Genomic DNA, 14,233 nt, shown 5'->3' with positions numbered 1-14,233 from the left:
TAAGTGTGAGTAGCCTCTCTCTCTCTCTCTCTCTCTCTCTCTCTCTCCCTCCCTCCCACTGTCTCGCTATCTCTCTCTCTACCTGGGACCTCCCTGCTTCTCTCCACCCCTCCTCCAAACCCTTCAACTAACTTCCGGCCAGTCTCTCTCTCCCTCCCTCTCTCTTTATCTCCCAGTGTATCTCTAGATCTCTCTCTCCGTCCCCAGATCCATATTGAACCGAATCAGTGTCAGTGTGAACCATGTGAAGGCTCCAGTCTGATTGTGGATCCGTACTCTGTTTTACTGGACTTGAAACACGGTGTGCGTCCGTTCTGGTCTGCGGCTCCGCCCGGCGTACGGTGCAGAGTGTGAGTTTTCCCTTGGATTTGTCCGAGAGCGGCGGGAGAGGACCCGGTCTTACCCCCCAAGCAGGACAAAGGAAACGGGAGAAAAATAGCAAAATAACAAGATAGAAGGAGTGGAAAAAGAGAGGAATGGAGATGGAGAAATATATCCCCACCCTGCTGTTCGGGATTTTAATGCTCGGTAAGAAGCGTTTCTCTGCTTGGCTGTTGATAGCTCTGATACGTGCCGCTGTTCTCGGAGAAAAGCCGACGCTACACGCCGTTCACAAATGTGTCACTCGAATGTTTTCTTGCTTATCGGCAAAAATACACACCCCGTAAAAGATGAATTATGGTCTTTTCTGAGTCTTAAGGATCCATTGGTTAATTCGGCATACATCCAATCCACCAAACAGCACTCCATTTCAATAAATGTTCAGCTTTTTCAATTGTTCACACTGCTAGCTACCGCCCTCCGCGACGTATTTTGGTGGAATAAAACGGTGGGAATAAGAGGCGAGCCAATTCTAAAAGTTGAAATTTAACTGAAAAAAAGTTTTGCTTGGTGTACTGGATGTATGCCGGATTGAAGAGTGGATCCCAATGATTCATACAATGTTTTAAGTCATATTCTACGAGGTGTGTGCTGTCAACGCAAAGCAACACCACGTTAAATCGATTGATTTTAAAAGGCGTTTGGCGTAACGTTCTTTCCATACAAGAGAACTGCACGTATCGGAGCAAGGTTCTTGAGTGATTTTCTTTCTGTAAATCAACTCTCAAGAGTCTTTCACTGTCTGGAATCTGCTGTACAGATGCTTTTCAGCCAAGGGAATTCGTTGTTGGAGGGTCATTTTTCAACTAGTCAATTAATATACATGACGACTCAGACATTCCTAAGGAAAAGCTAATTTCTCCCATTAATCTCAGTTGGTATTTAAATGTAAACCACAAACCGTGCAGTTTATAGTTGATAAAACTTTTGGTAGAAATCATATTCATTATAAGTTTGACCAGCAGGTTCAGAGTTGTAGCTCCTTAATACATCTCTCTTACAGGGTGTGTGTGAGTGTGTGTGTGTGAGAGAGAGAGAGAGAGAGAGAGAGAGTGTGTGTGTGAGAGTGTAATGGAGATATGGAATAAGAGAGAGAGAGGGAGACCAGAGATGGAGGGAGAGGGTACAGAGAAGAATAAATAAAGTGATAGAAATAAAAAGAGAGAGAGAGTCCAGTTCCTAAAGTTTCATCTGTTCCCTCCCATCAGTCTCAGGCCCTGATTAGCCCAGACCACTTTGTTCCATTAGGACCAATTAGCCAGCACAGGATGACCAGCTATGACAAGGTCTCACTAGCCCGCCTTCAACTACAGTGCCAGTCATCGTTATTGGCCTCATTATTAGCATGGTTTCCACAACAGAGCTTACTCATGGCTTACTCATTATTCTGGTTTCCTCTACAGGGCCAGACAGGGCTGGTCATTATTAGCCAGGGCCAAACCGGGCTAGTCAAGACTCACTCATTATTAGCCAGGGCCAAACTGGACTAGTCAAGACTGACTCATTATTAGCAAGGTTTCCGCTAAGGAGCCAAAATGGGCTAGTCAAGACTCACTCATTATTAGCTTGGTTTTCACTACAGGGCCAAACTGGACTAGTCAAGACTCACTCATTATTAGCTTGGATCCACTACAGGGCCAAACTGGGCTAGTCAAGGCTCACTCACTATTAGCCTGGTCCACTTACAGGGCCAAACTGGGCTAGTCATGACTTGGTCACTATTAGCCAGGGGCAAACTGGGCTAGTCAAGACTCGGTCACTATTACCCAGGGCCATAATGGGCTAGTCAAGACTCACTTATTATTAGCTTGGTTTCCACTACAGGGCCAAACTGGACTAGTCAAGACTCACTCATTATTAGCTTGGATCCACTACAGGGCCAAACTGGACTAGTCAAGACTCACTCATTGTTAGCCTGGTTTCCATTACAGGGCCAAACTGGGCTAGTCAAGGCTCACTCACTATTAGCCTGGTTTCCACTTACAGGGCCAAACTGGGCTAGTCAAGGCTCACTCACTATTAGCCTGGTTTCCACTTACAGGGCCAAACTGGGCTAGTCATAACTTCGTCACTATTACCCAGGGCCAAACTGGGCTAGTCAAGACTCGGTCACTATTACCCAGGGCCAAAATGGGCTAGACAAGACTCACTCATTATTAGCTTGGTTTCCACTACAGGGCCAAACTGGACTTGTCAAGACTCACTCATTATTAGCTTGGATCCACAATATGATCTACAGTTAGTTAGTTTAGTTAGTTAGTTAGTTAGTTTATTGTCCTCAGAGAGGAAATTCTTTTCACATTTGATGCACACACGAAAACAGTTAAAAGACATGATACAAAATAACAGAACCCCCCCCCACAATCAATAAACAGAAACTCAAAAACAACAACAAAATTTTTAGCCTGCTTTCCATTACAGGGCCAAACTGGGCTAGTTAAGGCTCACTCACTATTAGCCTGGTTTCCACTTACAGGGCTAAACTGGGCTAGTCAAGACTTGGTCACTATTAGCCAGGGCCAAACTGGGCTAGTCAAGACTCATTATTAGCCTGGTTCCCACTACAGAGCCAAACAATGCTAGCAGTTTGTGAGCATAACACACTCTGGATGTCACAGGGACTCTCCTGTGTGTGTGTGTGTGTGTGTGTCTGTGTGTGTGTGTGTGTGTGTGTGTGTCTGTGTGTGTGTGTGTGTGTGTGTGTGTGTGTGACAGAGAGAGAGAGAGAGACTGGGCTTAAATTAGTGCAGTGTAAGATGATCAAATGTCTCCACAGTCAACAGCATGTTGCCAGCCCTCCTGTGGGGGTGTGTGTTTTCTGTACGTGTGTGTGTTTTCTGTACGTATGCGTGTGTGTGTGTTGCAGAGAGGCTGCAGAAAGGCATGTGACCATCGTCTGAAACCCCATACACGCTACTTCCCTCAACATGGGCTGTGTTGAACCACCATGCTTCGCCTAATTCATACACACACAACAAGACCAGTGTTATGCCTTTGACAATATGCGACAAGAGTTATGCATTTAATTATGTAGTAGTACAGTCTTTTCTTGTAGTATTTACCATCTGAAAGCTGAGGTCAACAGTCTTTTATTTCAAGGAAACTCATATCTACCGTCTTTCCTATGGGATGTTAATGCAGCACAATCCCCCCCTCCCATCACCAACCACTGGCAAGTTGTCCCATACGCTGCGTTCACGTCATATCGGATTTATGGTTAATTTGAGTTACCGACTGGGAAAAAGCATTTGCATTAGCCTCTTAGTGATAATTACAAGTAAGACGTGTAGGAATTTTTTTTTCGCCGACTCGATATCTCCCACTTGGTGTCACGAACTGTGACATGTCAACACAGGCAGCGAATCCAACCCTGTCAACTCCCCACAGATATATTATAGTCGTCTTGTGCTATGGGGACAGTAAAAAATCTTGCTCCTCTAAACGGGAAAATTCAAGGCAAAATGCAGAGGAAAAAGTGATGGTTTGCAGTGGCATGAGGGTGCGAGGATACTTTGTATTGACATAATAAACTCATAAATAATGGAATTTGGGATTTTTTTTTGTCTTTTTCAGCCATGGTGACATTATTCTTTTATTACTTGACTACATAGTGCTGCAGGAAAGGCTGTAGATGTTGTTTGGGGTGCTTAACCAGTCTTGGCCTTCAGACACTCATCATACTGGATTTTGGAAGGACTCTTGATATGATTGAATCAATCTGTCATTAGCCTAGAGGTTCAGCAGCAACCCCAAGGGTTGTACTCGCTTGACCTCATAATTTGCAACTGTAATAGTACAAAGTAACACATGATCCATTTTCACTGTTAAAATAATATTTGGCAATTGGTTGAAGAGGGTGGATTTTTCTCTTTAACAGACGTGGGTCTAACCATTTTTACCCAAAATACTGTCACTACTGGCATGCTGGCATCTGGGCTGATTTATTATTGATATTGTCCTGGGTTTCAGTGGAGAGTTTTAGTGTCCCATGATGGTGTAAATGCTGTTTCAGAGGCTTTTCCACCCTGACAAGAATAAAATGACTGGGGAAACGCTGAATACATGTAATTTTTGGCATGAAAATGGTCTTGAATATTAAAACAAAATATCTGCTGTTAACTGCTTCAATCAAAAAATGGCATATCGGCATTCTTAAATCCATATTAGTTGACTCCTAGGGCTGTTGGAGAGAACATAATGGCGGGTTCAGGGTTAGGTAATGGGTAGAAATAAGTAATAATCTGCGACATTTTCATATAAATAACCGTTGTGCTACTCTCTGTCACTGATTGATATAAAACAATAGTGATTCAACCTATATGCAGTTCAGCTTTTACATTTGCTGTTCGTGTCTGGTAGCTCTTTCCTGGGAAAAATGCTCTGCCGCAGAGGAAGTAATGCTTTTTACATTTCCGGTTTGTTTGGAATAAATAGAAGAAGAAGAACTGGGTAGTTAGCATGAGCAGCAATAGCCACCATGGCTGAACAGACAAAGAAAAGAGCGTCACCTACAGAAACTCAAACGGCATCAGCAGAAAATCCAAGGAAAAAGACGTCACAGTACTGGACACACTGGAGGCATTTAAAGTTTAGTCCAAATTGGTGTAAAAGTAAGGGTTAGAGTTTGACTGTGGAAACCTGCAGCTAGACTTCGCCGAGTACAAAGCCCTGAGTCAGTCCTGCTCAGCCCGGTTTGACTGTCTGCCCTGCTTATACATGCCTCAGTCAGCTGGAACAGTGAATGTCAATAGATCTGTATGCTGCAGGGTTTGGTCGCAACATTCAGTGTGACTGGACAAGGAATGTAAACCAGAGGGCTCGATTTTGATACGGCCAAACCTCGAAATGACATTAATTAGCACTTAATTATACGATAAACCATAGAAACTAAATTCGAGATGCCCTATTATAAATTTCTATCTTATAGATTTCTATAAATCTCTCTCTCTCTCTCTCTCTCTCTCTCTCTCTCTCTCTCTCTCTCTCTCTCTCTCTCTCTCTCTCTCTCTCTCTCTCTCTCTCTCTCTCTCTCTCTCTCTCTCTCTCTCTCTCATACACACACAAACAGATTCCATCCTCTTGTTTTCTGCTTTTGGGAATTCTTTGAAATCTGTTGGACTACTGCCTCAACCAGTGGCTGCTCTTCTTGCCACACAAAATAGAGAAAAGTGTGTGTGTGTGTGTGTGTGTGTGATATGGTACAGTATGAAGGCATTGACTCATAAGGAAATTACATGGTGAAACAAATGCAGAAATACATGAACTAGAGTTTCAGCACACCCTCCACGGCATGCGCACCATTCAGTTCTACACGTGTCACAACAAGTCCTGTGTGTGTGTGTGTGTGTGTCGTTCCTCTTTGCTCATCTAAACGGGCCCAAAAGAGTAGCTGTCATTTAGTTCTCTAAACGATTTCTTCTTGGGTTATGTAGTGTGTCTGTCGTTAAAGCTGCACTATGCAATTTTCACACATTGGTGGCTCTAAATGGCAGCAAGAAGTAACTGTTTGAGTCAGTAAACTACACACAGCACACTCATGTTTACCAATCGGCCGGTCTGTGATGCTTTATACCAAAGAGACGACAGAGGAAAAAGACCTAACGTTTCAACTAGGGATGGGACGATATATCGAAATTCAATATATCGCGATACAAAATGTGACGATGCGTATCGTGAGGCAGAAAAATTAATTGCGATATTAGCTCCATTTTATTCTGCTGTAGTAATCACAAATGAGACGGCTTGACCATCACAGTTTCACAAGCTCTCCATCCAAATGATATTATTTGCACTTTGTAATGACATTTTTAAATTGTTGTTTACATTCTAGTCAATTGTGTCTACATTCTAAAGTCAATGCCATTTCTAGAAAGATTTGTGGCATAATTCTGCACAGTCATACTTTGTTGTCATTGAACTTTTATTGATTATATCGTATCGTGGTTGTATCGAATTGTGAACCTCATATTGCATATTGTATCATGAGATAACCATATCGTCCCATCTCTCCCACAAAGTGAAAATGTCCTCCTTTTTTTGTTTTACATCCAAAACTCGAAAGGAATCCCTATTGTTTAGCATTACATAAATATTTGATTTTCGATACCAATAGTACTATTACTATTGTTACTATTACTAAGACTAACTGGTATCACCCTCTCTAACCTCATTGTTGGGGAAGAAATCCTTGAGAAAAGCATTGTTGTGAAGCTCTCTCTCTTCAATGCTGAGACGGAGAAAACAGATCAGAGGGGCTGATGTACTAGGCTGTCAACTGGACGCTATGGAAGACCCACCCCTACCCCCTGCCATCCCACACACACCAACACTCATGCATGCCGCGGGGCAGTTATTGGGAAAGGATCAAACCAAGCATCCATCCACTATAGCTCAGTGAGCATTCAGTATATCACGAATGTTTCTGATGGGAAAACGAGAGCGTTGAGGAGCAGAGTGGCATTTCTTACCTATTAAAATGTATACAAAACAGACACGCTGTACCTTCAAAAAGCATCTGAAATGGCTTCCACGTCTTTACATTCTTCTATATGTGGAAAAAGGCAGAAGACCGTGTCATTTTGCTTTGATTTCTCTCTCGCTCTCTTTCTGCCTGTCGCTTCACCCCCCTCCCATCTGTCTCTCACTATCTTTACTTTCCTCCAGAAAATGTGCTCATAATCCTCCATTATCACACTGAATACTGTAACTGTACTTCCACAATGGCAGCCTCTTACTAAACTGCTTGAGTTTTTGCAGACTGACCCTTCTCACCATAGAATATGGAACTTTTGGGGACATTGTTGAACTCACCGCATGTTAGATTTATTTTGTCAAAGTGAATCACTGTTATTCCTTCACATCTGTCTCTGTCTCTCTAGGTGGGTGCTCGGCCAGGGTGGTGTCGGTGTCTCCCGGTCCATTGATCCGGGTGCAGGGTCAGCCAGTCTCCATCAGATGTGATGTCAGGGAATATGGAGGCCCTCGGGAGCAGGTAAATGACCCACTTTTGACGCCCAATATTCCTGCACGGGCAGAAAGTATTAATCCTAAACTAACTTTAATTTTAACCTAACCTAAACCTAAAACGAATTCTAATCTTTACCCTAAACCCAAGTCCTACCCCTAAACTAGACCCTTGTAGAAGTGAGGACCAGAAAATGTCCTCACTTTACAAAAATGTTCTCACTCCTAGATGTAAAACTCAAACTGGTTCTCAGTTCTCACAAGGATAGTGGTACAAGAACACACACACACGTGAAACCCTGATCTCAGCTCTTAAAATGTGTGACGTGTTCGTTCTTTCTTGGTTTTATCTCTGTACATGTTCTTTGGTGCTCTGTAAAGCACTTAATGACAAGTCTGTTTACATTGTGTCACAAATTTCCTGGCAGCCACGGCTGGCGCCATCTTGTAGCAGTAAAAGGAGAAATGGCTGTGGACAAATAATGCCTACAATATATAACCAGGCTAGAAAAGGAGATATACCTGAAAAAGATCCATTCAGTCATGTTATAGGTAAAAGTGAATGGTCTGAGAAGGTAGATTTTTTGTTTACAGGTTTTACTGACACTTATCAGCTCTGTTTCATTTGGAAGCTAGCTTCCTTCTTCCTTGATGCCTAACTAGGCACCTTCCTAATAAGGTACCTTGTTTGACTGCAGATAGCAGAGAAATAAATCATTTGAGACAGACAACCTTCTTAGGCAACATCATGCGGCTGCAGTTAATGTTACATTCTGCCAATAGCCAGTATGGTCAAACTGCTTTTTCAAAATAGATTAAAAGAAATACTAAGAAATATGCTGGCTAGCTTTATGTACTTGTTGGCTATAGAAACATCAGCCATGTCGTTTTTATATACAGTGGGTACTGCGCAGCCAGTTAATTTACCGACCATCAAACTAAGCCTCGAGTAGGCTCTGCTTGGCATTATCTCTAGCTAGCTAAACTACGCCAAGTAATTTCAGCGGCTTTCCACAAACAATTGACTGTACTAAAATAAAGTGATATGATTCCCTATTGACAATTTTCACATACAAAAATGAATTGAAAATGTTAGATGTATTTTGTTTTTTTACGGTCAAGACTTTTTCTTGAAGCGGGGACCTGAGGACCCACTTCATTCAAAATTGGTCAAAACTGTCCCTGTGCCTGTCCTGAACGAATGAGACAGTAGCCTATTACAACTTGAAAATTTGGACTTCCTACCCAGAATGCTACCTAAATAGGAAGTTTCGTTGGGTTTGAGACAGAGCTATCTTCTTATTTTATTTTATTCTTCACTCACCAATCATACATTTCGATACATTGTTAATCTTTATATTACAATGGGGAAGTTTTTCATCCACAAGATGAGATATCTAAACAAAACAGTTTTCAGAGCTATCATGTCTTTAGTGCTAGCTTCTTTAGCCCTAGTCCTTTTAGTGCTAGCTTCTAAAACATTTAGAGCTCAGTTAACCTGAAAAAACAGATTTTTTTTTTGTTAGTTTGCTAACTAGCCTGCCGGCTAATTTACCAAATAAGCTAATGTTAACATGCAACTATTAGCTATGTAATGTTATCTATTGTGTAAATCAGATGTGACTTAAGTGCGCCTTTTGATGTGGTTTGGAACACTATAGACGACAATAAAGATGCAATGCATTATTTATTTATTTTTTTTAAGTTTCCAAAGTATACCTACTTTTGAGCCTATTTTGACCAATAATGTATACCTACTTTTGACCAATAATATTACGCGTTAAAGTGAACAAGTACAGAGGTAGAACATAAATGGAAGCTTTGCGTCTTCACTAAACATCATTCAGACACAGTGACCATCACTAACCCACTCTGTCCTGCAGGATTTTGAGTGGACGATGCAGAGGGACGCGGCGGCGGCGGCAATGAAAGTCATCTCCACCTTCGACACCCGCTTCTCCGACTCGTCGCTAAGCAACCGCGTTGCCGCCGGTGACATCTCAGTGCCGAGGCTCGACGACAGCGCGGTGGAGCTGAGGATAGAGGAAGTGAGGCCGTCAGACGGTGGCGTCTACACCTGTCAAACGCCGAGCACCGACTCCGTCATCAGCGGCACCTACGAGGCTAATGTCCAGCTAACTGGTAGGCGAGAGGTGTGTGTGTGTGTGTGTGTGTGTGTGTTAGGGTTAGTTTGGTGATATATGTTTTATTATCATGATTATTAATATCCCAGATTTCAGTGGAGAGTTTTAGTGTACAATGATGTCTAAATACAGTTTCAGAGGCTTTTCCACCCTGGCAAGGATAAAATTCTAGGGGAAACGTTTTCTTGTAAGTTTTTGTAATGTTTTGACATGATAATGGTCAAATTTAAAGATACTGAGTATTAGGACAAACTATTGGCTGTCAACAGCTTCAATCCAAAAAATATCAGTCGAACCCTAGTCTGTATGAAACCACCCTGGTACTGTTTTCTTTCCCATTCACTGTCTGTAGAGCAGCTCCAGACAAGATTATAGTCTGTAGTATTGATGTTCACATGTAAATTGAACAGTCTAAATCAGTGATTCCCTAAGTGTGGGCCGTGAAGGTACTGCAGGTGGGCCGCGAGAGGTCATTTACAATAAATAAATAAAAAGTTTTTAATTTTCAATTTTGTAATTAAGTTTGAAATTACCATAAAATATTTATGATTAAATATTTGCATTAAAAAAAACTAATCAGAACTAATAAAACAAAGCCATGAGATTTAAATTACGTGTTATTCTTCATTTATCTGACCTATTTTTGATCCGGCCGGAACGTATCTTATCTCGTCATTGGGGGAATACCTCATCAATGGCGGGGGAAGAGTAAAAATGGAGCAGTGGAAACAGATTTAGCGTCTGTCCTCTTGTAACCCTGTTTAACGCCCCCTTTGAGGCCTCAAAATATTACACGGCAATGAGCCCAGCTGTGATGGATTGTAATAACGGCATCAGAAATTATATTTTCTGTCTGTTTTTTCTTCATGTTGATATTGGGTTGGATAGTGTGAAATTTTATGTATAAGCGTTTTATTATCCAGTGTCAAGCAGCCAGGATACGGGCTTAACAATTCACTATTTGCACTTAATTTCTTACATTTGTTGATTTACAAATTGTTACGTGTATGTGGATGGATTATTAATTGGCACTGCATTGCCGTATGCCCACGTTCACATGTTCTGTTTATGAAATAAAAAATATATAGGGAAATACTTCATCTTAGTCTCGTGTGTTGATCAGAGTTGTGATTAAAGGGTTGGGTGGGCCGCGGAAGATTTTCAGATTTCAAATTGGGCTGCGGCATTCTTAAGTTTGGGAATGGCTGGTCTAAATTAATAGTAGTAACGCATTTATGTTGTGATGCCTTGCATCGAGTCTGAAGAATGTTCAGGAATTAAGAAAATACCTTATTTTCACATTGACGACCGTGCAGGTCATAAAACTGAGTCAAATTTGAATCAACACCAAGGCCAAGGAGTTCTTTGAGGCAGATTTTCCCTTTTTAAATGGTGTATAGCTAATGGGGCATGTATTTTTATGTAAACTAATATAATTTCTAAGAGTCTAATGTATAAGACCAAGGCTAGCTGTGTTCATTCGGTATACACTGTGTGTGTGTGTGTCCAAAGCTAGCTAGCTGTGGTCAGTGCGGTCCGTTGAACTTAACTTACTAATGCTCGACTGACCACGTATCCTCCCACACACACCCACACACACACACACACACACACACACACACACACACTCGCTCTGGTTTTAGACAATTACTGGCTTATAATGTGGCCTCCACACACACACACACCACAAGACACACCTCAACACACACTCACTCACATGGTGGGGAGCAGATGTCAGGTGGGAGTACTTGGCTTTTGTCAAATGAGGGCCACAGAGCGAGAGAGAGAGAGAGAATTAGGTAGAGAGACATAGAGGCTGAGAGAGGAATATAAATATCATCATATGGCATATAGTGAAACATTCTCCAATCACTCCTGAGAGAGAAATGTTAACTTAGATGCTCTTGTATTTGGCAGTTTGTAATGAGTGGAACCGACCAGATTGGCTAATAATTGCCTGCTAGCTAGCTAACTGACTTAAAGGAAACATTTTCCTTCACCCAACTCTTTTTCACGTGGGAGTCGAGGTTCATTCTCCCAATATCTTAAAAACCATGTTACCATTAGCATTGTTAGCATGCCTCATTATATCCCATGGACACTGCTTGCAGCTAGCACTTATTGATTTGAATAGAGAATAATATCAATGCTAACAAGCTGTTTTAAAGATTATTCAAAGAAAAAATATAGATGCCTTTTGCCCAATAATATGCCAGGTGCCTGTTCAAGAAGTGACGGGCTACAAATTTACATTTAGAATTGTTAATTTCCTCCACTTTTTTTCACCTTTTCACAATGTGGAAGTAGAGGTTCTGACTTCAAATGACTTCAAAATCACATGTTGGCAATGTTAGCATCATTAGCACGCCTCATTAAAACCCATGGACACTACTAACTGCAATCTAACAAGCTAGCTTGCAGCTAGCAACACTCATTGTTTCCATAGAGAATGCTATCTATGCTAACAAGCTGTTTTAATGATTACCGGAAGAAAAATATAGAAACTTTTCCCCCCATAATATGACAATGATATGATAATATGACAGGTACCTGTTGCAAAAAATGACAGGGTAAAAATTTAAAATGTCATGGTATGCCGTTAAGATTGTTAATGCAATACAAGGCTATTGAGATTGATAAGAGTCAAAATGCTATAATTCTGCATTTAAAACCAACGGTAGCACTTGACTTGAACTTGTTCTCATAAGGCATCATAAGTTCATTGTAAGCACATTGTGAGTAAATGATAATCATTATAATCAGTGTGATCTCTAATAAACACAGTGCGCAAAAAATGGGGTTAAGTATTTTATGGGGCAACTGTAGAGATGTAGAAATTAAACTGCCCTGTTGGGGAAAAACATGCTGTTTAAACAGGATGAATATAATTTTCTGATGTTTGTCTATGCTTCAAGTGGGCTTAAAATCTGCTTATAATGCATCATAGTCTATGTAAGTGTAACTATCCTCAGACAACGTGGTCTTACAGATTGATCAATTAAATGATAGTTTACTCAACAAATTCCTATCATAATCCTTTCCAATTCTGTAGCCATTGGCAGCTGAAGAAATCAGATTTATCAAATCATTGTAAAAGGTGTCATTTTCAACACAACCGTGTGTCTAGTTTGGGTCAGCGTAACGTATATCTGTGTTGTTTTTCAGCAAAATATAATTTGTTAATAACAACACATGGAGCATTTCATTTCACAATGCTCTATATTGATTTGGGCAGACTTTTGCTTCCTTCAGTTCATCAATCAATATCTCAAAAGCACAGATGATTCATTACTGAAAAACAGAACTAGTTTAGCAGTAAAAGGCTGAGGATGAGTCCAATAATGTAATGTGCTTTACTTTCAGGCCAGCAATTATTTTGGAAGAGAAGGCGTTAGCCTTTTTAAACAAAGGATATTTCATTTTGAAAGAAATGGAAACATTCCCATATATATAAATGTCTACTCTCTATCGCTGATTGACATAACACAGTAGGGATTCAACCTATAGCCAGTTCATGAAAGCTGTTAGAGTTGTTACCAGGTGTCTGGTAGCTCTTTCCTGAGAAAATCCTCTGGCGTACAAACATTTCACATTTCTGGTTTGTTTGGAATATAAATAGAAGAAGAACTGAGTAGTTGGCATGAGCAGTGATAACCACCATGGCTGAACAGACAAAGAAAAGAGCGCCACCTACAGAAACTCAAACGGCATCAACAGAAAATCCAAGGGAAAAGATGTCACAGTACTGGACACACTGATTGACAGGTGATCTCTGGGAAGTGCAGTGCAGAAACACCACAGCGATGAGTGCTGAGCACCAAAGATGGAGAAGTAACTTGAATGTCTATTGACCCGAACAAGACACAAGGGATGAGTTGAAAATGACAACTCCTTTTTAGAAATGATAGACTAGAGGGATTAAACAAGGATTCGACCCATATGGGTTTTGAAGGCTGATACTTCTATTTTGGTCTTGATGCTGCCAAACACCCAATATTGTGGAGATACTTCAATATAAATTTGACCGTTTTCCTGCCACAAAAATTCAGAATCCCCCAGTTTCCCCCAGAGTTGTATCCTTGTCAGGGTGGAAAAGCCTCTGAAACAGCATTTAGACCATCATGGGACACTAAAACTCTCCACTGAAACCCAGGATACTAGTACTCATTCAACCTATTCATTCATACTTGTGTGGAATCTTATCAAAATGTCTCATTGGAATCTATTCAGGTTAAGGGCTTCCCATAGACAACCAGTGTAGTATTGATAAATTCTACAATAAATATGTAATCAAACAAACGACAACTGACTGACCAATATCAGATTTTTAATAGAACGCCAATATCGGCAACACATATCTGTCTAACCCCAGTATTAACCCAAACTAGACGCACAAGATGTGTTGAGAATGACAGCTGCTTTTTAGAAATGATACACTAGAGTGATTTAAGAATTAATTTAGCTTTTGAAGCCTGGAAATTATGGGATGGAGAAGTCACAAACAGGGATTGTCTGACAGTGAGTTAGTTAGCTCCATAATGCACCATCATGTTCGGTTGCTCTCTGCTTCCTAGCATGGCTCCCCAGACACCTTGTTAAATTTAGACCTGAATTAACTAGGCAGCGCTGTGTGTGTGTGTGTGTGTGTGTGTGTGTGTAAGGAGATTGTGTTGTGTATATGTAGAGCATGTGTTAGAATGAGTAGTGTATGGGGTAGAGAATGTTTCTGAGTTTGTGTGTGTGCA

The 14,233-nt window shown here is 41.0% G+C and overlaps 1 protein-coding gene across 1 annotated transcript in view; it reads left to right on the top strand.

Annotated features, from left to right (window-relative positions):
- Positions 1-187: 187 nt before the first annotated feature.
- Positions 188-14,233, top strand: part of ptgfrnb (prostaglandin F2 receptor inhibitor b) — an 88,153-nt gene continuing 74,107 nt past the window's right edge. Inside the window, exons 1-3 of the mRNA XM_071913889.2 lie at positions 188-528; positions 7,260-7,372; positions 9,228-9,486. Coding sequence (XP_071769990.2) covers positions 477-528; positions 7,260-7,372; positions 9,228-9,486 — 424 coding nt within the window. The 5' untranslated portion in view covers positions 188-476. The remainder of the gene's footprint in view (positions 529-7,259; positions 7,373-9,227; positions 9,487-14,233) is intronic.

Source organism: Centroberyx gerrardi, chromosome 21, assembly GCF_048128805.1.
Source record: "Centroberyx gerrardi isolate f3 chromosome 21, fCenGer3.hap1.cur.20231027, whole genome shotgun sequence".
NCBI classification, from domain to species: domain Eukaryota; kingdom Metazoa; phylum Chordata; class Actinopteri; order Beryciformes; family Berycidae; genus Centroberyx; species Centroberyx gerrardi.
The sequence above is the reverse complement of the archived record's forward strand: the minus strand, read 5'-3'. Positions and strand labels throughout refer to the sequence as shown.